The sequence below is a fragment of the Melanotaenia boesemani genome, chromosome 17 (genome assembly GCF_017639745.1).
Source record: "Melanotaenia boesemani isolate fMelBoe1 chromosome 17, fMelBoe1.pri, whole genome shotgun sequence".
NCBI classification, from domain to species: Eukaryota; Metazoa; Chordata; class Actinopteri; order Atheriniformes; family Melanotaeniidae; genus Melanotaenia; species Melanotaenia boesemani.
This window is the reverse complement of record NC_055698.1, coordinates 20,388,546-20,410,423: the sequence shown is the minus strand read 5'-3', so window position 1 is coordinate 20,410,423 and position 21,878 is coordinate 20,388,546. Positions and strand designations below refer to the sequence as shown.

Sequence of the window (21,878 nt, the reverse complement as noted above, 5' to 3'; positions counted from 1 at the left end):
TTGGAAAGCAGTGGTATAATCACAGAGGAATGCTCAAGTTGCTGTGACTGTGAGAACCCTTTCTGTCCCTCACACACACACATCAGTAAATCAACACATTCTCTTTCACCTCATTGGGCTTTATAGCTGCTTGTCAGTCCTAAAATATGACAAGAGACCAAATGTGAAGCAGCTGAATCACAGATCCCCCCAAACAGAGGAATTTCTTCACTTCTGCTCGTGCATTAATGAGCTTAATCACCTCCTCCATTTACCTTTCACAATATTTTTAATCCCTAATTCCAGGCCAGCCGCTGTCCAAGAGGTGTGGCCTACCCCTTCTGCTCTCATTCCTCGGCCCTCTGTGTTCCCTAAAGGTGTCTTCTGGTTGGTTAGTTTGAATATTTGAGCTTTTACTGCCTGCTGACAGGTTTCAAATTCAAAGCAGCGGCCACAAATGTTAACCCTGCTGTGGCCTGAAGGGAAACGACGAACCTGTTACAACAATCAACAGCCTTGGTAACCTGTTTTCTAGTAAATCAACTGGGTGCATGCATGATTGAAGAGTTTAGATAACATATTGTAAGCAGTTAATAGAAAAAGATATTTAGCTGTATGTGGCAACATTTGTAATCTAAGAAAATGCAGGTTTTAATGCAAGATAAGTCCCTTCTTTCTAAACTACTAATGTATTCTGAAAACACTTATGGGTTACTTTCAAAAGTCATGACACCATATGTCCTATATGGCAAGTATGATCAATCTGCACAGCATCTGCACCACATATGACAGACATACCATGTACCAGAGGAAAACCTGGCCAGATCTTTTACTTAAAGTAAAAACATGGTCCAGACCAGTCAGAATACTCAGCATTCCTCAGTTGCATGCACTGCATGCCAACATAATTATTCCAATAATTTGTTGCTAGCTTTTTTTTTTAGCTAAGCAAAGTTCTTTTAAAAAAACAAAAGTTTTTTATATAGTAAAATAAATGTATACAAAAACAACATGACCAGCGATTTATCAAGAACTTTGTGGCCATTAAGCTGTAAAGATGCTGCAGGATGTCACTACAAAGAAAATCAACGGTTGAGCTGTTGAAAGGTTGGCAACCATAATGAAAAACACACACACACACACACACACACACACACACACACACACACACACACACACATATAGAGCCTCAGGCTCTCCTGGAGCAATCTGGAGTGGTGATTTCAGCCTGAATCATATACAACATCTCTATTAGGAGAAAGTTTGGACAGAAGAAACCAAGGTGGAGCTCTTTGGGTCGTTTTACATTGTCAGTTTATTTGTGATGAAATTAGGCCTGTATGGAAAAGGGCATCCAGCCTACAGCAAAACATGGTGGAATTCTGAATACCGTAGAAATTTGTTTTCTAGTGTCAGAAAAAAAGCTTTCAGGTGAAGAGCTTGAGTTTTTCAGGGTAACTACAAATCTATCAGCACAAAAAGCAAAGGAAACAAGACTAGCAAAAGTGTTATAGTGGCAATCATTTAGTCCTGACTTGAATCTATTTAAAAAACTTTGAGTCTGAAATCTACGCTTGCATAAAGCTCCTACAAATGCTACAATGTCAGTGTTGTCATGGTCTTCAACTAAATGAGTGGATGAGACCTATGACTGTATCTAGCGTTTCTTGTTTTTGACCAGGCTTGTAAACTTTATTACATTTTTCATTCAATTTACCACTGAAAGCCCAGAGCAGGTATTATTGGCGATGAAAAGTACAAGCATCAGTGGTACTTGTTGGAATTCTGTGGTGCTGCATTTGAGAGGAGCTTGGTGTTTCTCCAGTGAAATGCTGGCATGCAGCTGAGGTGTTATCAGCTGGCAATCAGAGTGAAACAGAAATACTCTAGTCACATAGCCTTTTTAACCACACAGGCACAATGGCTCTAGAAGATCATGCAAACAGTATCTAAAAACATGCCTAACCTCACAAGCTGAGGTCAAACTTATTGGCACGAGTCTCTGCAGATGGATCACACATGGCAGGTGCGACCTGCGTGAGGAAAGGAGATGAGCAACACAAAGCCAGCCCATGTCACTGGCACTGAGCCCAAAGCATCTGATAAGGACTCCAGGAACACTTCGGTTACCAACAGAGCAGGTCAAGCGACACCCAGATGTCAAGCCATCACGTCCATCAGCATGAGTCAGGCTGGATCATGTCAAGCTGTCATGTAAGCCAAAGAGGGGGGCAACATTAACATGAGAGTAGGATGGGGCTACACATTAGAACAAAGTGAAATTATTCATTCAAGTATACAGTAGCATAGGCTATGTGTGTATTTTGTTTGACGATTCCTTTCCAAGTATAGCTCACTATCGCTTGCACAGAATTTGAGAAGGCTAGCTTTCCTCATACTCATGAACTCCATCTAGACATAGCAATATCATGGCTGCAGCGCATTGCATATAAGCACTCCAGTTTTCTAAATGGTAAATAGTCCACATTTATATAACTTTTTTTCACCATATCTAGGTTCTACAAAGCACTTAACAATGTTTATCTCAGTCACACAACCAAACAAATGTAACATTATGTAATCTCAAAGCAGCTCCAAAGCATGAAGCCACCACCACATGTTTAATACTTTATACAGTGTTGTTGATGTTTACCCCTGCAAACATGTCTCAGGTCATTCTGGCCAAACAAGTCAGTTTTTGTCTCTTCTGAACATAAAAATTCCTACGAGCATCTTTTCACTCTGCAAACATTAGCTGAGCTCGAAGAAGTTGATTTTGTATCATGCTGTTGGTGGGTAGGTTGCACTCCTGTTCTGGGCTTGTCTCTGATCCAGAAACCTAATATTCCCACAAACCAGAAAGTTTACTAATCATCTGCTACCATCTTCTTTTAGACCATTACAATGTGGCATCATCTAATAATTTGTATTTGGGACCAATGTTTGAATTGATGCCCAATGAATCGGCAATTGTCTAGAAATGAATCAAAAAGATACTGTTGACTCATAATTATCTACAATCCATCTTCTTAGATGCTCTCTAAAGCTTTTGGATTTCCAGACAGTCCACTGAAAGTAGTTAAACGGAGAACCCAGCGAGGGATTAGGATTTACAGGCAATAGCATAATAAAGCTATAAAACTTTCAGCACCCATAAATGATCAAAGATGCTGTGCATATTTTTACTCTGTTCCTTTAGTGGTTATATATGTTTTACATTTATTTTTCCACAGAAAAGGGACAGTTCATAAAAACAGTTGACAAGAATAGAATGAAATTCACATCAATGACAGCTGAAAATGTTGTTTCTGCAGACTGAGGACTTTCACTTTTTGTTCTTTCAGTTAATTTGCTGATGATGCTAAAACCTTACTTCTAAACTAAAAAGAATACAGTTTTTCTTTTATCAAAATGAAATTTCATCCACCACAAACAGGTTTATGTTTTATAGCTAAGCCATAAGTCACCTGACACCAGACCAGTGCTTACGAAGGTTGCTGCGAACCATGAGGTAACACAACATTCGTGAGAAGCCTGAAAGTTATCTGTGGTTTTAAAGTAATGAAGCCTAACCTGTGGGTCCCTTTCCTTCATGAATTAAAGCACAAACTCTTGGCATCAAATATAAGCAAGCAAGGATGGTGTCCTCGTCAAGAGTCAAGGAGAAACAGATGCCAGACAGTTATCAGCCTCGGATAACACCAAACAAGTGAGGGAGGTATAGGGGATATGTAAGAAAAGGAGGGAAGAAGAGAGGGATGGTGTCAAATGCTCTTTTTTTTCTTCCCTCACATTAAGTGTCCTTGACATGGGTGTAATGATACTACTCTTACTCTTTGTTTTTAGTGCAGCATTTACCTTCAATCTGCACAAGCTGGTGCACATTATAGGTACATAAGGTGTCTTCAGCATGATCCGGGGGTCAAACAGGTCTTTCCCCCTTTAGCCTTTTCATTCTAACCTGGAAAAATACTCAACCCCATTTTAGTAAATCCAGACATATTATCAAACAGCTCAAACCACAATCAGTCTGTAACAATTTAATATGCATTAAGCTTAATAATGTCCTAATTCAGTTTTAGGAATTAGGGCTAGTTCCTGATGATGACAGACTTGGATGATTTCACCACTCAAATCACTGACAAAAATAAAATAAAATAAAATAAAAATAAAACACCCTCACATTTGGCTGTTTACAATCTTGATTTATTGGGATCGGAGAATCTCACAGGGGATCTCCAACACTGAGGTTTGGGGCCTTTTATCAAAATTTGTTTCACAACATTTGATAAGTCCACATATCAAAGAATATCTATCAAAAAAAACGAAAGAAAAAGAAAAAAGACCTGGCAGGTGTGTCTCTGTAAAGAGTACTCTGAAAGGACCTGGCTTTCTTGATGAGAAGTATGATTGGCAGACAACCAAAAACATCAGAAATATGCAAGATAAAATCTAACTTTCGGAAGGCTATACGTTTCAATAAGTCTCAAAGTCAGAATCTTGTTGTGTCACAGGTGAAAGTTGTCTTAAGTTCTCTTTCCAGCATACCAATAAACTGAAAGTAAAGACACCATGCCAACATGTTAAAGGGTTATATTCAGAATACATAAAGGGAAAAAACACTTAATAGTAAATCAACAACACAAAAAGTAAGGGAATGTGTGTATGGTTAATTATTTCTCCCCTTAAATAAAACCAACTGGTGTTGTCTTATACATTACTGGAAAGCCTGATCAATCACCTGTACAATGAGGTACAACTTTGCAAGGATCATGCTTCTGTAGAATGAGCAACACAGCTAAACATGAGGGTACTGCCCCCAAAAATGTGACAAAATCCCCTGCAATAATCTTCTGTTGGTATTCACTCTTGTTTTAAGTTTCAAGTGATGCTCAGTGTGTGTCAGTCATAGATGTATGACTAGTTCTGGAGCCAGTGGTGAACCCTTATCTCCAGAATCTGACTTCCACTTGTGGAATTAGTTTGATGTGCTGTACATGCCAGTGTGACCAACACAACCACGATGATGGACCTTCACCAACTCCAGATTTAGATATGGGACGTGGCCAGCATAAGGATGAGGTTCCAAGTGTATGGACCTTCTACTGAGTCCCTGATAGCGTAAAATAAATTACGTGTAAAAATGGTCACACGTTTATCTGTGTTGCTTATGACATAGATGTACATTCCTTACAAGTTATACCTTGATGTAAAGGTGACTAATAAGGTTTGCCAACACTAACTGGAATTATTAAAGGAGAGAAATGTTCATCCAAAAACTTTGTGCTGAGTTTATAAGACATCAACTTAATTTTCTTTTTCTCTTTTTAGCACCATGGAGGCGTTACACCTTTGTGTGGAGCAGTGTCACTTTTTTTAACAGAGGTCTGAATAAAAATATATATTAAAAAAAAAAAACAAGCAAAAAAAGACATTTCTTTTTGTTGATATCAACTCTATTTTTACTGCTTTTCTGTTTGTGTACTTCATATGTATTTAATCCTCATCAAAAGAGTTGATATAAGACATTAATCTATTGATGTTTTCTTAACGTAACTCACAGTAGTCTGTAGGAGAATTTTACATTCTTTAGCCAGAATAAAGTCTTGTTTAAACCTCAGACTAATAGTCTCATTCCTAAGCAGTTAAAAACTCAAACTGCTGTAGAGCCATTTTTTCCATCACACATTACATGGCAGTGAATCACTCACTCTTCACAGTGCAGATAATACAGCAGAAACAACTCCCCCATTCACAGTAAAACAGAGGAAGTCCTCGTGGGACGGTGAATGCAGAAAACTAACAAATGTACGCGCATTAGTTACAATTTTCTGCAAGGATACACATGAAATAACTGGTGCTCATATCTCTATAAATGGACTGATAGGATTATGTGCATGGACATTATCGGTTATAAACTACAGTAAAAGCAGCCTTTGTGTTGTTGGTGCAGTGTACCAGCATGTCCACCAGAGGGTGATAGAGAGCTGCAGACAAAAATCGCTCAGAAAATTTCACCCAATAACAGCAAAAATATCAGCAGCTAGTTTAGACATCGTGGATGGCTGAAACAATACATCTACTAGTCCTATCCTCATCCAGGTCACATTTAAATCAGTAAAAGTGCCTCGTCATATCTGATGAACTTGTACACATGCAAAACAGCAGGCTGGATGTTTTGCATCAGCTGCACATCAAAGTAAAACAAATGAAAAATAAGCCACCTTAAGTCTCCATGCACATTTAGAGATTAAATTATTCAAAATAACACATAAAATAACATCATATAGATAAAGAATAACATGAGGCCCACTGAAAAGAGGAGGGGAGTATAAGTACACTCAGTGGTGGGGATGTTGTGACTTTTTTCTTTTTTTTTTTCTTTTTTTTTTCTACACAGGTCCAGAGGAGTATTTGCTACATATACCTAAGCTGCTTTAAGGCAGGGTCAGTAGATGCGAGGCACCGGGTGCAGCAGGGTCATGTGCTCTGCACCGTTAAAAGGCAGACGCTGAGTGCAATAGTAGTGCACCACCTCCGGGATGTTGGGGAACACGCAGCTGCTCTGGTCCAGGGTGTAGGTATTGTCTTTTGTCTGGGCAACAATGATGTGAACGCACCCCTGGCTTGTCCTGAAACACACACAAGGTTGAAGAGGAGAGACAAGAATTAACACACAGGTACTCATGTGACCAAAAGTGATAATTCTTCCTGAAGGAAAAGCAGAGAAACAGTCAAAGCCAAAGGTAAAAATTTAAGAAAAATAAAAGATGTAATGAATAAATTGCCCAAATATATACTGATCAGCCATAACATTATGCACCCTCACAAGTCAGGTTGTGAACAAAAAACACCGGAGAGCATTCTGGAGTGTCTGGTACTGGGACTGGGTGGGTTGTGGGATCTTTGTGGATTGGTTTTCCTTCCCTCAGATGCAATCATATCTCATCGGATTGGTATCTGGGAGTTTGGAGACCTCAGAGGGAACACCTCACAGTCTTTGTCATGCTCTTGGAGCCCTTCCTAAGCAGCTGGGGAGTGTTGTCATGTGTGATATTACAGGTTGGAACAAAAGTGTTTATGTAAGTTATATCCATGTAAGTGCCACATTGATGTTTCTCCCAACACAGCATTGTGGTACTCACTATTCCTTTTTCTATATTATGGCCTATTAAAAATGACAAGATGAGTTTTAAATATTTGTACATTTTTGGAATACAAATCCATATAAGCAATAATAAGTGTGAAAGCAAATGGTAGAGTTTAAAAGTTTATCTGTTTTTATATTTAAAGATTTTTTTCTGTTTAATTATTCATTATTTCTTTTAAAGCATACATATCTTTGAACTGTTAGAAAACCCACAGAGCCTCAGCCAGAACATGCAGACTCCACACAAAAAGACTCCATCTGAGATTCAGCCTTCTTGGCTTGACATCATTTTGAAGAACACAGAGCAGAAAACCCAACTTTTCCCAACACACACATTTCTATTTATTTTGCTGTGTTCTTTAACACGTTATGCATTTTAAAGTGTAGCTGTGTTTTAGATCTATTGTGGCATTTTCTGCTGTATTGAAATATTGTTGAAACTTGCATGTTGGGTTTGTTGTATTTTGCAAGTTGTCACTGAGATTCAGAGCCACAGTACATTTTTTTATCATAATGAAAAAAGACCAAAAAATTAAAGTGGTGCAAAAGCATGCCCACTGGTGTATTTTTAATAATCTTGAACTATTGAGTTCTACACTATGAAGAAATCATTATTATTTCATTGTTGGGTTTTAGTATTTCTGAGATTTTCTGACAAAAGGAACTGATAGAGTATACACAGCCTTATCTTTAAAAGTGCAAAATAACATGTGGAAAATGTTAATGTCAAAAAGCAGTTGTTAAGAGTACAGCTGCACCATCATACTTTAAGTCTTTAATACACTACAGCATGCGTCCAATAAAAATGTGAATCCAATTATCTTCGGTTACTGCCCATGCACTTTCAGATTACACTCACTTGAGGGCGATGGAGTACTTGCTGTTGTCTGACTCGCTGTTCCTGACCAGGAAGCTGGCCTCCTTGCAGGACTGTAGCTGAAACTCTGCCTCCTGCCGAGTCACACAGCCATGGTACCAACTGAGACAGAAGGTGGGAAAGGTGGGTGGGGGGGGGGGGGGGGGGGGGGGGGGGTTACAATTCATCTGTGACTAATCAAATAAGAGTAGATTCTTGCTTTGTGCAAATCCCTTTAGATATGAGCATTTCTCTTGTGTAATAGCTCTGATGAGATACAGATGTGCATCCAGGAAGATTCCTGCTTTGACGTTTAATGATACAACTTTTGTTAGAAATTTAGTCCAGTATTTCAGTTATCAAAAACCTATACTTAATATTCAAGTATTTAAAAGATCCACCTTTGTTTTTCAAGGGGCAGGGAGGGGTTAACACAGCTGGCCTCGCTCTCAGGGCTGCAGCTTGGTGTAGATGACAGGAGTGAGGTCGGAGGCGAGGACCTCAGGATTTTTTGTGTCCAGCTTTTCTGCCTTAGATGTTGATGCTGCTGCGATTGGGCAGCTGGATGCTGGGGCTGTCTTGTGAGGGTAGGATGAGGCGTCTCATCTTTCGTTGGGCTGTCAAATTGTGCTGCGGGAAAGATGAGCAGTGGTGAGAAAAGACAAGACTTTATATAAAGGAACTACTGACTTTCTGCTTAGGTTTGAACTGGATGTCGAAGCCTCCAGTAAATATAAAATAGGAACACAGAGCTTTGATGTTGCAAGCAAGATGCTATTCAGAATTTTGTTGGTTGGTGCAGCACTTAAAATATAGATGTGAGAGTAGGCATGCCTGGTTAAAAAAAAAAAAAGTAAAATCCTCTACAGCACAGTTGAGGCAGGCTAACTAATCCAGCGAAACTTTTAGAACAAACAAAACCCCTTACATAGCTGTAGTATTGAGGCATTTGTGCTATGATGGTTAGAGGAAAGAAGCTCGGCTGTACCTGATAGAGTTCTGACAATGTGCTCCTTCCTCCACTCCCAGGGCAGCTCGTACTCAGTGGCAGGACGAGGATCCAGCTCCGGCCTTGTGACAGTGATCTTCTCACTGTCACTGCTTCCATCATATGGGACGTCGTAGATCTGTAAGGGAGTAGGCTGACCTTCTTCCACTGTTCCCTCACTCTCCTCCTTCAAGACACTCACCTTCAGCAGGTCCTTAGATCCTCGACGTCTGATCTCTGGCAGTTGGAAAACAGGGAATTTAAGATTAAAATCTCAACACCAGAGGGGTGAATAGCAAGTACTCTGGACAAGACATGATCTTCGCTACCATAAATGTTGATTATACATTCATAAATGCTTTAATGGTCTTCATTCTTGATTTTAGTCCCATATCAAACTAACAACAAAATATGAACATTATTTAAATGCATAATGCTTTATTATTTAACTCCAGCACTTCAGCATTTGTTTTTGCTCCCCTAATATTTAATATGATTTACTTTTATAGTTTATGAAAAGTCTGTTTTTTAATCTCTTTTTTTAATCATTCCCATTTATTTTAGAATCTCAGAGGCCAGGTTGTAATGTAGTACACCTCAAGTGAGAATCAAACTTCATTAGTTATGGCTCATGGCTACATAAGTGATGATACATTAGGTGACGTTAGTCGTGATAACTAATGATCTATGATGCCTGTGGTGCTGCTGACTGCTTTATCATTTATAGCTGTTTAAATGAGAAATAAATGTGTCAGAGAAAAAGTAAATCACACTTTAATTATAATATATCATTTTGAATATAAAGCCATAAATTTCATCAACTCTATAAATAATAATGAGTACTATCATAAAGTTGTCTTCTGTATGTTCCTTTTACGATAGTTCTAAGATATATTTTTAATAAGACTGTGTATTTAACAATTTCATCTCTTACCAAAACCACATCAGAAGAGCAGTCATTGCACTCGCCTGCTTTTGTCTTTGTTCCAGGAAAACAAGCTGTACTGTTTTAAAGTTAAAGAAGGAAATTCTGGAGTTCATATTCAAAAGAAATATTTACATCTTTTTAACATCACTTCTATTTTATGTGAATCTGCATTCCCTGAGAAAAGCATCACAGTCAGAAATATAATTAAGACTATTTTTAAAATAATTCAAATAATATATTTGATTAAATTATTTGTAAGTTTGAATGTCAGTTTTGATAGTATTTGGTTATAAAGCCCCTAATTTACAATCCTAATATATCTAATAGACAAAAACATTCATAGTGAAATAACAAATGTTCAGGCCATGATTATCAGTTATCAGTGATCATACATTAAAACTAAGCAATTGGAAAAACTGGGCTGATACATCTATCAAGTTTATGATGGGTTAACAATTATCATGTCATCATATCACGACTGTGTTCACTGATTTTGGCCCTGCAGCGAATGTGCTCATGAGAGTTTTGTGCAGTTGTGTTCTGTGTAGTTTAGTTACTGATAAAAAACCAGGTATGCTTAAGTGAGTTAAATATGATATTTCAGCTGTAAAATCTTCTTTAAAAAGCCTCTCTATCTATCTACAGGCATCACAAGTGAATTTAAAGTAACCTGCAAAGTGAAGCAGGAAAATTCAAAGGTGTTAAATTTTACAGGGCTGTTTTGATAAGTTATGGCCAAACTAAATAATATCAGAATTAGACCCTGAAATCAGCACAACAGAAGATGTATGAATGTATGAATAGTCTGTTAACTGCTCTCAACTACTAAGTGAAGTCTTATAAATTATGCTGGCCCCCTCTCTGTCCCCTGTCTACTGACATCAGACCCTTGCCTACTTCCTCAGTATGATTTAAGCCTCTTAAACTGATTTAGTCACATCATCACATCCTCTGCAGACTTCTTAACATTGACTAGCACAACTAGACAGCAAAGCAATAAAGCATTTTCACAATCTCAGCAGGCTATTGTGTAACTCTTTTAGTTAAAACAATACACCGACAGAATGAAAGGTTAGGACAGCATGTGATTGGTTGAATGGCCATGTTTCCTTGACGCTGGGAAGTTTTGATTAATGGTCAAACAGGTCCATATAGGGGGTTTGCACAGATCTGTGTCCGAGATGCTGGGAGGCACTGAGCAAACTTCCTTTTTAGAGAATAGCACCAGGAAACAGAGACAGGAAAGAGGAAGTGTAGTCAGGAAGCTGCACCCATTGTCTAAATGCAACACAGTTGCCGTAGCAACCCCAAGGGGTACAGAGAGCACTTTGGGATTGAGTTCATATTCTCACTGGGATGACCGAAAATGGGAATCCCATCGCTCACACGAGGACTGTCTGTCAGCTGTGAGGAAGGACTTACCAGTTATCATCTGCTGTGCGTCATAAGGCTCCATGTAGCCATCGTTCTCCCCGACCCTCTCTGCATCCCTTTGTTCTCTGGTTTTCTGAGCATCAAAGGGGTCAGCATAATCCTCAAGAATGATCAACTGGATTAAAAACAAATAAAGAAATGAAGGGAAATCAATAGTCGCTTGAATAAATTAGATACTTAAAACAGAAAGATAGGAGTAGGTTTTCAAAGTAAATAGAAAGAAAAATAATGATAAAATAAACAGAATTTTAAAAAGGGGAATACATGTGTTATTAACAAACCATCTGCAGGTTGTTTTCTTAGTTATTTTGAGTGTAAGGATTAAAAAAAACTTTTTCAGAGCATTTATCTTGTCTAAACCCCAGAAATATTTAGGTTAAATTACTATTTTAAAATAGAGAAGCAACATGTTCTCCTGTTTGAAAAGCAGGAAACAGATCAATTTGACCATCTACCTCTCAGTTTGTGATCAATTGTGTCAGTTCAACCAGATATCAAAAAAAGTGCAAACAGTACTAAATTATCTTCAATATACAAACACTTTTCAGCTATTTTGAATAACTTCTTAACTTTATATTTAAATTTCACAAGTCTAAAGTTTTGTCCAGTCAAACTGAATCAGTGCCTATTTTACCACATCTAGCATGCCTAACTAACGCCTATATGACTCTGCTGTCAGCTTGTCTGTGACAGATAAATTCTTGTTTACTTCCACAGGAGACAACAGTCAACTGTAAAAGTAAAAGAAATGTGGCATTTATTGGTGCTCTGCCAATCAAAATGGGAACAGTGTTGTTAATTGTTTAGTTTTGTAAGATTTGGTCTAATTAATTTAATAAACAATAACACAGGTCATTTCTTCACCTTGGAGATACGCCCTCAAACTGGGACACAAAGGTTTAGATACACAACACTAGAACCCCTCACGTATTGGCTGTTTCTGAGAGTGGATTGGACATTTACTCCCTCTCTGAAATATAACACTTCAGTTTGTTCATTCTCTCTTTTATCCATCTTTTTTCTCACCATCACAGCAATATCAACTCCCTTTCTTCACTATACTTCTACCTTTAAAAAAAAAATAAAGAATTTAAGATGAGCTGGAGGACTTGGGTTAGCGCCTGAGTGTCAGATAACACAGGGCTTTGTATAACATGATAGCCATCACCAGGAGGTCTGAATGTAGTGAAAGAGAGGGATGGGGCAGAGCAAAGAGGGAGGGAGGGAGAGACAGAAAGGAGGAGAACACAGATTATATGCAGGAGAGGAAGGTGAAGAGCTCACGTCTGGCCACAGGTTTGCATTCAAGGCGGGGAAGATGGGTGTGAGGGTGATGAGTTGAGAGAGACAGAAACATAGACTGGGAGGTGTGGGCACAATGGTTATAGTGGAGACAAAAGGAGAGGGAGAAAATGAAACAATAATATCACTTTCAGAGCTTGGACTGAATTCTAGATTCTTCACTGTGAACAGATTTGATGACTCTTCTTAGCTTTTGTTGTTGGTTTAGTGTTTGCTGCACTGTGGCTACAAAAAGTGTCATTCATTTTGTTTAAGTTGACGTCCTTTTAAATTTTACAAGTCCAGAATTCATTTAGTACTTCTGAGTTAAATAATAAATTAGCTTAACTGATACAAAATAAAAATAAAATAGCAGTATACACTGATGTTATAGCTGGCAATGGTGGAAGAATAATTTTATATAGCCAAGCACCAGATTTTAAATATAAATCCAATATAAGAAATTTATAACTGAAATATTATCTACTAAATGACTTTCCAATAATATCTCCAGGTAAGCCGCAAATAAATGAATCACTACATTGGTCACTAAATCAGGAGATTTATTGCCCATTCTTAGGAAAAGTTCAAACAGAAAACCAAAAGCAGCATTTGGGGAAAAAAAAGGCTGTTTTCAATTAATTGTACTCACTGTTTCTGTCTTGCACTGGACCGATTTTTCAGCTTCTGGCACCATTGCACAAGTGATGGAACTGCTGTTGAAGTTTGGGCTTTTGTCCTGTTTGTCCACTCTTATCAGACGGCTGATGTAGGCATTGGCAGACGAAGAGCTTTTCAGAGGTTTGTGCTGCTCCTCAAAAACTGGCTCTGCTTTGGAGTTTTTGCGACTTTTCCCAGAGAGGAGACTCTCCCAAACTTTTCCATCTTTCTGAGAGTTCACACTGTTTCTACTCAGCTCTATGGCTGAGTTTTTTCGGTTTCTTCCAGACAGAAGGGACCCAACACCTCCACTTCCTCCACCACCTCCTGTGCTGTCTACAGAGGAGTTTTTACGCTGGCCAGTCTTGGAGCCCGTTGTTTTGGTACCAATACTGGCCACCAATCCGGCTTTATTGGCTCTTGGTTGTGAGCCTGATTCAGAGACTGAGCGGATTCTGTCGGTACCGTTCTTCAAAGTTATGGGAAACTCCTTGAACCACTTTGCCATTTTAACTCTTATGGAAACCAATGAATTTCTCTGCCTGCTCCGACACCTTTTAGCGCCATACACCAGGACCCCAGAGACGCACCTTTAGAGCTTCTTTAACAAAAAGACTTCCTTTGCTTTATTCTAGCGCCATGAAGTAAACATTCCCACACCCCACTTTAAAGCAAGTCAGAGGTGCTCACAAAATGATCTCCTTTTCTTAACTTAAAAAAGTCCATTTAAGAAGCAAACAAAAACACCAGCTTTATCCCATTTGTGATTTACTTGTATTTGCTCCTCTATAACTCTAGTAGGCTTAAAGTTTATTCCCTTTGCATGAAAAGATATTTTCTGAGTGGGATCATCCGAAAAAAGACAGAGTTTTTCGTGATGCTGCTTTGCGGTCCCATTCCCAGTCTGGCTTATCGGTCCTTTACAAATATCCACGCAATAGTCGCAATGAGACGCAAGTGCCTGGAGCATAAAGGGGAGGGGGTATCTATAGTTAAAGGAGAGAGGAAGGGCAGGATGTGGTAGGCGGTGAAAAGCCTTTTGGACACACCATGGCAAAATAACCATTTATGGAAATTAGGATTTAAGCTCAGATTGAGCTATGCTAAAGTAACCCCCCGTGGTAGTGACAACACTGTTATTGTATTTATAAGTCTGAATATAGCTCATTAAATATTAATTGTATTAAATAGGCTAATAATCATATGAACCAATCAATACGAAATTTCTGATAAAAAAAAACCTCCATCATCATATGTACCTTACTTTGTCTAAGCTCTGACATATTAGTGGGCTGCAGAGGAATTTTTACATAGCAGTCACTTCCATTCATGAATGGCTAATTATTCTCAAATAACCACTTAAACGAGTGGTGATTATTAATATAAAGTTTTCATTTAGTATATTCTTTAAATATTCATCTGAACAAAACTCCACAATGTGCTTAATTGGAAGATTGATGTCCACCACTGTTTTAAATAGTACTAGGCATCGCAAGGAAATGGTCCGGATAGAGCTGTTCCACGTGTGCCAAGGAAGGGTACGATACTGATTCTATTAACTAAAATAATTAATTGGAAGATAATGATTCTGGTAAATCAATTGGTAATACTTTTAAAAATATATAATATTTTCTAATGCAACAAATCGTATACACGATATTTCCCTAAATCAGTTTTAGAGTTATTAATGTAACCTACCAACACCCCCATTTTGATGATGAGATGTAACCTTCCTTGGTGCGCGTTGCTCCTGCTTATCCCTCTTTGTCCGGTAGCGACAGAAGGCCATGATAATTATGGCAAAATTTGCGTTTTTGAATGAATTATAGTTGAATGGTGGATCAACAAGCATACACCGTGTGAGGACTGATTTGCTGGCAATGACTCTCCTGAGAGTTTCAATTTAAAGGACAGCAGAGCAAGCAACGGAGAAAGGGTACAGTTTGCTTCCACGACAGTCTGCAAGATGGCAAGCTATCTTTAGCTAATGTTAGCTATCAAGCTAATGTTAGCATAGCAAACAGCAGTTCTCAAAACGTAATCGATTGTTTTGTTTTATAAATGAGCTTATACGTTAAATTAATTGCACATTTCCACATATAAATGTAGAGGCACATCACAGACTTGGATCTATTACCCGGTGTTGCGACTGCAGAGTGAAAATTCAACGCTGCTATCTAGTCACATTGAGTAACGTGGCTAGCTAGGTAGCAAATGTAGTGACTAGCTTGCATTAGCTAGCGAGTTCTTAGCCACACATCTGTAAGTGATTATTTAAGGATGGGGTGCTCTGCAACTTGCCTGTACTGACCGTGACACTAGATAGTTATCAACCAGTTTCGCTTAGTTAGTAGAAACCGGGTTGCATCAATACGAACTTGTGCTATATAACGTTAGCCTGCTCAGTTTTACTTGACGTTTATTTGGTGACCAAATCCCGGCGTGACAGACACCGTGGCAAAATAAAATTTGCAGCTGGAAAGGAGTTTGCAGACCTGGGCCGGCGTTATTTCACCAGCTAATTTAGTTACAATTAAGTTTAACTAAATGCTGCAATTACAGTTTTAGCCCTACTGACATTTATTGTGACCCTGAGATGTAAAACACACAACACTGGACAAAACTCAACAGTTACCCAGAACACATTAGACAAAAGAAAACATAGGAAAGAACCACAGCAGAAATCAATATAATGAAACAATAGAACCATTTTGCAAAACAGCGATATGTAGTAAAACACAGCTTTAAAAGAAGTTTTGTTGTAATTCATTCCCAGAAATACTATTTGTTTTGCTGTTGAGTTTTTACTTTTACTGTTGTGTTTTCAGATTTGTTTATTTTATCCTTTTATTTGAATTTCATTTTAAAATATATTTCACTGTATTTTAATTTTTTTGTTTGTTTTTTTTTTTTTGTTGTTGTGTCCAGTGTTATGTGTTGCACCTTAGGGCCACTGTAGAAATGACCTGAAGGCAGATTCCAACAAGGCGGCATATAGCTTTCAAGACGTCGTCATTTTTAACTTTTTTTTTTCTTGCATATGAACGGTGATATGCCACTTCACCGACAGTCATATTAGCTAATGGCTGCCGAATCGGGGAGACTACTGGCGGGACATGGAAAACGAAAAGGTAGGAATTAATTTCACCCATCTCCCAATCAGATCGGAATCATCCATTACTGCGCTGCAATGGGCTGCACTGGTGCTGTTAGCAAATCCCTTTTCGCCTCCCCCATATGTAAACTTCACGACTGTCTCCGGTGGTGGCTGTTTCTAACAGAGTTGATCTGTGAACGGGGTTCATGTCTATCTTGCTATCAATGTACCTTCAATTCCGTTTCCTCGTTTTCATGTCTTAGTCTTTTCCTGTCTCCCTCATTGACCTTACCTCTTTTGCCTCTGTTTGCGGCCTCTCTCCCTCTTGCCTGGGTCATTTGGTCTGCCTGGGTCATTTGCGATTCAAGGCTTCATAACCTTGGTGATGATAACGCCTGGATGTTCAGCATTGTGTCCTCATGCCAGTCTATGTCCCATCATTGAATCCATCTCAACTGTTGGACTTGAAAAAGAAGCCCTAGGTCTAAAGCTGCTACACTCTGTCACTAAGGGGTATTGGCCAATCCAAATGTGATGCTCCACCTCACTGGTGGTGGACCAGTAGCATAAGACATACAGACAGTATTTTCTGTCACTCATGTTTTCCCCTTCCCTCCATATTTTACTATTTCAGCTTCACAGATGAAGAGCCCGGAGAAAAAGAAGGCAAGGAAATCCACAACTCAGGTGAGAGTGATAATGATGCACATTTCCTCAGTAAACAAAGTTGCTTGGATAAAACTCACTATTCCATTACAGCAGTAAAAGATTCTGTCACTTTCTCTCCTTTACTTTAGGCGGCAGGGTTCTCCCACCTCACCGAGTTTGCACCTCCTCCGACTCCCATGGTGGATCATCTGGTTGCTTCCAACCCCTTTGATGATGACTTTGGGCCTCCATCCAGACCTAGTGGGGCAAGTGGACCAGGTGGTGCTCCATTTTTGCCCAGTCCAGGTGCGGGCGGAGGAGGTGGATATGGAGGTGGAGGCAGAATGAGTGCAGGCATGAACTTCATGGGAGGTCCAGGAGGACCAGGAAGTGGTCAGCCTGGGCGCAGGCCACCGTATGGCCCTCCATCTAATGCTGGTCCCCATCACCAGCTAGGCTTTGGAGGAATGCCTGGCTTTGGAGCTGGTAGTGGTGGTGGCAGTGGGGGAGGTGGAGGAAGTGGTGGATTCCCTCCTGGTGGCCCCTCTCAGTTCAATATGCCACCAAACTTCAGTCCCCCCATGCATCCTGGGCCAGGATTCAATCCCATGTTGTCTCCAGGGGCTATGGGAGGTCCTGGAGGAGGAGGTGGAGGGCCACCCCACCCTCGGTTTGGCATGCCTCCACAGCAGCAGCATGGACAGGGTGGGCATCCGTTCAACAGCCCTCCATTACCCGGTGGTGGAGGCCCACGAGGACCATTACCTCCCATGGGAGGAGGCATGGGTCCTGGGATGAACATGATGGGTGGAATGGGTGGTGGCCCTGGTGGCAACATGGTAGGCGGAGGATTGCCAGGTATGCCCCCTCAAGGACAGTTCCCTCCCTCACAGGATGGACCTTATCCTGGCCCCAGTCCACCAGGGCCAGGCAACGACGATGGAAAAAACTTTGGAGCAGGAGCACCACCCGGGCCTCCACAACAGCAGCAACAACAACAGCAGCAACAACAGCAGCAGCAACAGCAGCAGCTTAACATAAATCCTAATGGCCCCCCCACTAATAATAACACTCCCGGCCCTCCTAACTCTGGCCAGCCACAGCCTGGGGGAGGCTTCCATGGCCACTCTGATGTCCAGCAGCCCAGTGCCAATACACCAGGCCAACCTCCATCAGCACCACCACAGCCTAATCCCAACTCTTCTCCTCCTGGTCCACTGAATGGATCAGGCCAGCCCCAGCATCCACAATCCAGTCAGCTACAGCCTCCCAGCAACACCCCCAATTCTAATAACTCTAACCAGCAGCAGCAACAATCTACTCCACCAAACTCTGCCCCTGGCTCCGCCTCTTACAACCAACAAAACAGCACTCCTGGTGCTGGCGGCCCCCTGTCAAATGCTGCTTCCAATTCAGGTCAGAACAACATAACCAACAACAATGGGGGAAACACTCCTGGCAGCAATCCCAACCCCCCATCCAACTCCACCTCGACTCCAAACACCCAGTCCCCTCTTCCTCCTGGCCCCGCAGCCACCTCAACTGGGCCAGGTTCCGGTCCTGGGAAACTTGGTGGCCCTGGGATGGTCTTTCCTTGTGGCCTCTGTATGGCTGAGGTACATGACGACCAGGATGCCATCCTTTGTGAGGCATCCTGCCAACGCTGGTTCCATCGAGACTGCACAGGTTTAACAGAACCAGCCTATGGGCTGCTGACTCGAGAGACTGCTGCTGTTTGGGCTTGTGACTTCTGCATCAAGACCAAGGACATCCAGGCTGTTTTTGTGCGCCAGGGATTAGGCCAGCTGGTGGCAGCTAATGAGAGTTGAGGAGTAGAGGATAAGGAGCAGTGTTAAGGTGTGGCAAGTATGGACAAATAGAGACTGATCTAACTGAATGACCTGTGTACCATGTCAGCTACTTGCCCAACTTTGTCTTGGCCAGCCCTTTACTTATTCACTACACAGAGCAACACACTCATGCTTTTATATAGCACTTTGAGTGACTCAAGCTAAGTACCCCTCCCCCCTCCCGTTAATAGGAGTCAAAACATGATGAATGTTATCTACACAATTCTTCAGATATCCACCTGCCAACCAGCAAAGCACTGACACCAACACACTACCTCAAACAGTTTGTGACTGACTGGCACAGAAGCTCCCGCACTGACAGACTGTGATCGACTCGCCACACTCTTATGTCCCACGTGCGTGGTGATATTACCAAAACACAAACACAAAAATTCATATTATTTGAGGAACATGAGAATAAAATTGATCATTTTTATTGACACAGCAAAAATCTGTAAATTATTTAATTGGGGAAAAAATTAGTACTAGAAGATCTGATCTGGTTTCACACAGTTTCTTGATTCACAGCTTAATTTGCTACAGAAATGCTTCAGTCCAGCACTGCCCTATCACGTTGTTGGCCTTTTTACTGCAAGCAAGTGGAAAAAGATGGATATATATCAGTGTATTGAGGTATGAAAATGTCGGTATCGGATATAATGTAAAACATAAATTTGAACAATTCTTGCACCTTCACACATGCACATTCTTTGACTCTGCTTATTGTACCATTTTGTATCCTGAGCTGATTAATCCAAAGGAGAAGCAAGCTGAGATTTCATCCACCCCTCACAGAGACAAACTCACCTCTGAAAAGTTGTAAATATTGGGACAAATCATTTGTCTAAAACTTCCATCGGTTGTGAACAAGCCACAAATTCAGCCAGTGAACAGAACAATGAGTTGAAGTTACGTGGCTTGCTTGTATACATGGCGTTTTGGTTTTTATACAGTACGTTTGAGTCAAGCTTTTCTTTTTATCTCTGCAGTACTCATGAATTGTGAAATCAGTGCTTTTGGATGGTGTTGACATAGCAAGTTAGTGATATGTCATATCAGATGTGCATAGTCCTTTTATAAAACAAAAAGAAGAAAAAAATGGGGGAGGGGGATGCATGTGAACCAATGCAGTAATTGATCTGTTTATTTTCTGGTTTCTATACTGCAGGAGACCTTGAAGTAGACCAAATGAGTAAAGAGTTAAAAAAAAATACCCATTTTCACGTTTCTCTTGCAATATAAGGTGTTTTTTAGCTATTCTAATTCCTCTGTTCTTATTTACTTTATTCAATGTCCGAGTTGCCTTTCTTTTCTCGCTCTCAGCTGTTTCTTTTTGTTTTGTATTGGTATTTTTGTGATGTGCTCTTGTTCTGCTCTGGTGCCTCCTGGTGGAACCAGTGAGTCCCACACCAGGTGGTGAAGGGAGAGGTACTGAACTGTCAAGTAAAGACTGATTTCCTTTTTTTTGTCCTCTTGTCCAAGTCTGTCCTTATTACCAACTTTTTTTTATTATTATTTTGCCAATCATATTAAAATGAGGGTTGAAAACCCATTACATCTTAACATTTCTTTATTAGAATGCAAAGGATTTAGCTTATTGTTTTTATTGACTTTACAACTTGGCATATTTTATTAAATCAAGGATTTTTTTTTCTAAATGGATTGGGAAATTAGATGTCTTTCAGACCTTAGGTGAAGGTTTGATCAGTGGAAAACTGATTCTTTATATAATCTGCACTGTTTATTATGTGTCTTTCAGTCTTGGTGTCAATTATTGACAGGGAAGTCTCTTAGCTTTTTAAATAGGCTTTAATTTTAGCTGACAGTTCTCTTAAATCTTTGGTTGAAAGCTTTATGCAGAAACCTCCACTAATGAATAAGAATATAGGACGTTATCTATATTTTTTAAGTTAAATAATCTCAGAAAGATAGATGTTAAGGCTTACAATAATGAGTTTGCTTTTAAGCCAAAAATTTGTTCTGCCAATAAATTAATCCTGAAAATGTTTTATAAACACTCAAATGGACTTATTGCTCTAGAGGAGAGAAATGAAATTTACTAGATTTAGTTCCCTCCGTTATAGAGCAAAACAAAAACTGAGCAATAAAAGCTGCATGAAATTGAACTTGCTGGTCAAAAATGATAGATTTAAAAGTTAAATCCATTTTTTTTTCTGCACAATTTAGGCAGCAATGGAACTAAACTAATCCCAAAAAGTATGGAAATTTGCGTTTGGTTGATTATTACACTAATTGGTGTCCATTGTTGGAAAGCCAGATTAGTCACCTTTACATTGACATTGATGTAGGTAGTGCCCCCCCAGAAATGTGCCAAAAAGCTCTGCAATATTCACTTGTTGGTATTCACTTTTGTTTTTGGGGGTGTTGCCAGGTGTTTGCCAGTTACAGATGCATAATTGGCACCGAATTGATAGACATTGATAACGGCTGGATAGCTTGGCAGAGCATCTGTCTCCCATGTGGGAGACCAGAGTCCCCCCAGGGGACCAATATTAACACCTTCCAGCTGGGTCCTCAGGCAAGACCCTTAACGCTACTGCCTAACCACTGTAAGGTGCTTTGGATAAAAGCGTCTGCTAAATGACTGTAATGTTAAGTCAGAATGAGATTCTGGAGCCAGTGGTGATTCCATATTTCAGAGTCTGGGATTTAATGCCATTATCCGGGATGACAACGCTCTCCCTCACAGACCATCACAGAGTATCTCCAGAGTTTGGAAGTGGAGAGGATGAAATGGCCTGCTGTGAGTCCAGACCCTGTGGGATCAGCTTCAGTGTGCTGTACGTGCTAGTCACTAACACAACTATGCTGGTTGACCTTCAACAGTTCCTGGTGGAGGAATGGGATGTCATCCCACAGCTAAATGTGACCTGCATGAGCAGGAGGTGCCCAACTAGTGTGGCAGCATATAGATCTTCCACACTGAGGTCCCTGACATTGGAAATGAAGTTTATAAATGGCAAATATGTGTTGTTTTCTTTTTATT

The 21,878-nt window shown here is 40.1% G+C and overlaps 2 protein-coding genes across 4 annotated transcripts; one reads left to right on the top strand and one right to left on the bottom strand.

Moving 5' to 3' along the window:
* Positions 1-4,169: 4,169 nt before the first annotated feature.
* Positions 4,170-14,820, bottom strand: LOC121656582 (SH2 domain-containing adapter protein E-like). The gene is made up of 6 exons (XM_042011649.1): positions 13,269-14,820; positions 11,324-11,450; positions 8,974-9,210; positions 8,387-8,615; positions 7,989-8,108; positions 4,170-6,611 (listed from the first exon to the last, which is right to left on the bottom strand). Exons 1-6 carry the CDS (start codon positions 13,782-13,784, stop codon positions 6,428-6,430), a joined length of 1,413 nt encoding a protein of 470 aa, XP_041867583.1. The 5' UTR covers positions 13,785-14,820; the 3' UTR covers positions 4,170-6,427.
* A 167-nt stretch (positions 14,821-14,987) lies between these two features.
* On the top strand, positions 14,988-20,334 carry pygo2 (pygopus homolog 2 (Drosophila)). 3 transcript variants are annotated; one of them, XM_042011646.1, is made up of 4 exons: positions 14,988-15,212; positions 16,347-16,407; positions 17,008-17,060; positions 17,171-20,334. In XM_042011646.1, the coding sequence occupies exons 2-4, from the start codon at positions 16,359-16,361 to the stop codon at positions 18,848-18,850; spliced, it is 1,782 nt and encodes a 593-aa protein (XP_041867580.1). In that variant the 5' UTR covers positions 14,988-15,212; positions 16,347-16,358; the 3' UTR covers positions 18,851-20,334. The 3 variants fall into 3 exon arrangements, with proteins under 3 accessions (XP_041867580.1, XP_041867579.1, XP_041867581.1); XM_042011645.1 differs by having other exon boundaries at positions 16,205-16,407; XM_042011647.1 differs by lacking the exon at positions 16,347-16,407.
* The last annotated feature ends 1,544 nt before the right edge of the window (positions 20,335-21,878 follow it).

What these genes read in the sequence shown, in the direction of transcription:
- pygo2 (XM_042011646.1), top strand. Translation starts at nt 16,359, where the DNA reads ATGGCTGCCGAATCGGGGAGACTACTGGCGGGACATGGAAAACGAAAA. An exon ending in GGGACATGGAAAACGAAAAG is followed by an intron (nt 16,408 to 17,007) that starts GTAGGAATTAAT and finishes TTACTATTTCAG; the next exon opens with CTTCACAGATGAAGAGCCCG. An exon ending in CAAGGAAATCCACAACTCAG is followed by an intron (nt 17,061 to 17,170) that starts GTGAGAGTGATA and finishes CCTTTACTTTAG; the next exon opens with GCGGCAGGGTTCTCCCACCT.
- LOC121656582 (XM_042011649.1), bottom strand. Translation starts at nt 13,784, where the DNA reads ATGGCAAAGTGGTTCAAGGAGTTTCCCATAACTTTGAAGAACGGTACC. An exon ending in CGCACAGCAGATGATAACTG is followed by an intron (nt 9,211 to 11,323) that starts GTAAGTCCTTCC and finishes TCCAACTGCCAG; the next exon opens with AGATCAGACGTCGAGGATCT. An exon ending in CATTGTCAGAACTCTATCAG is followed by an intron (nt 8,616 to 8,973) that starts GTACAGCCGAGC and finishes TCTTTCCCGCAG; the next exon opens with CACAATTTGACAGCCCAACG.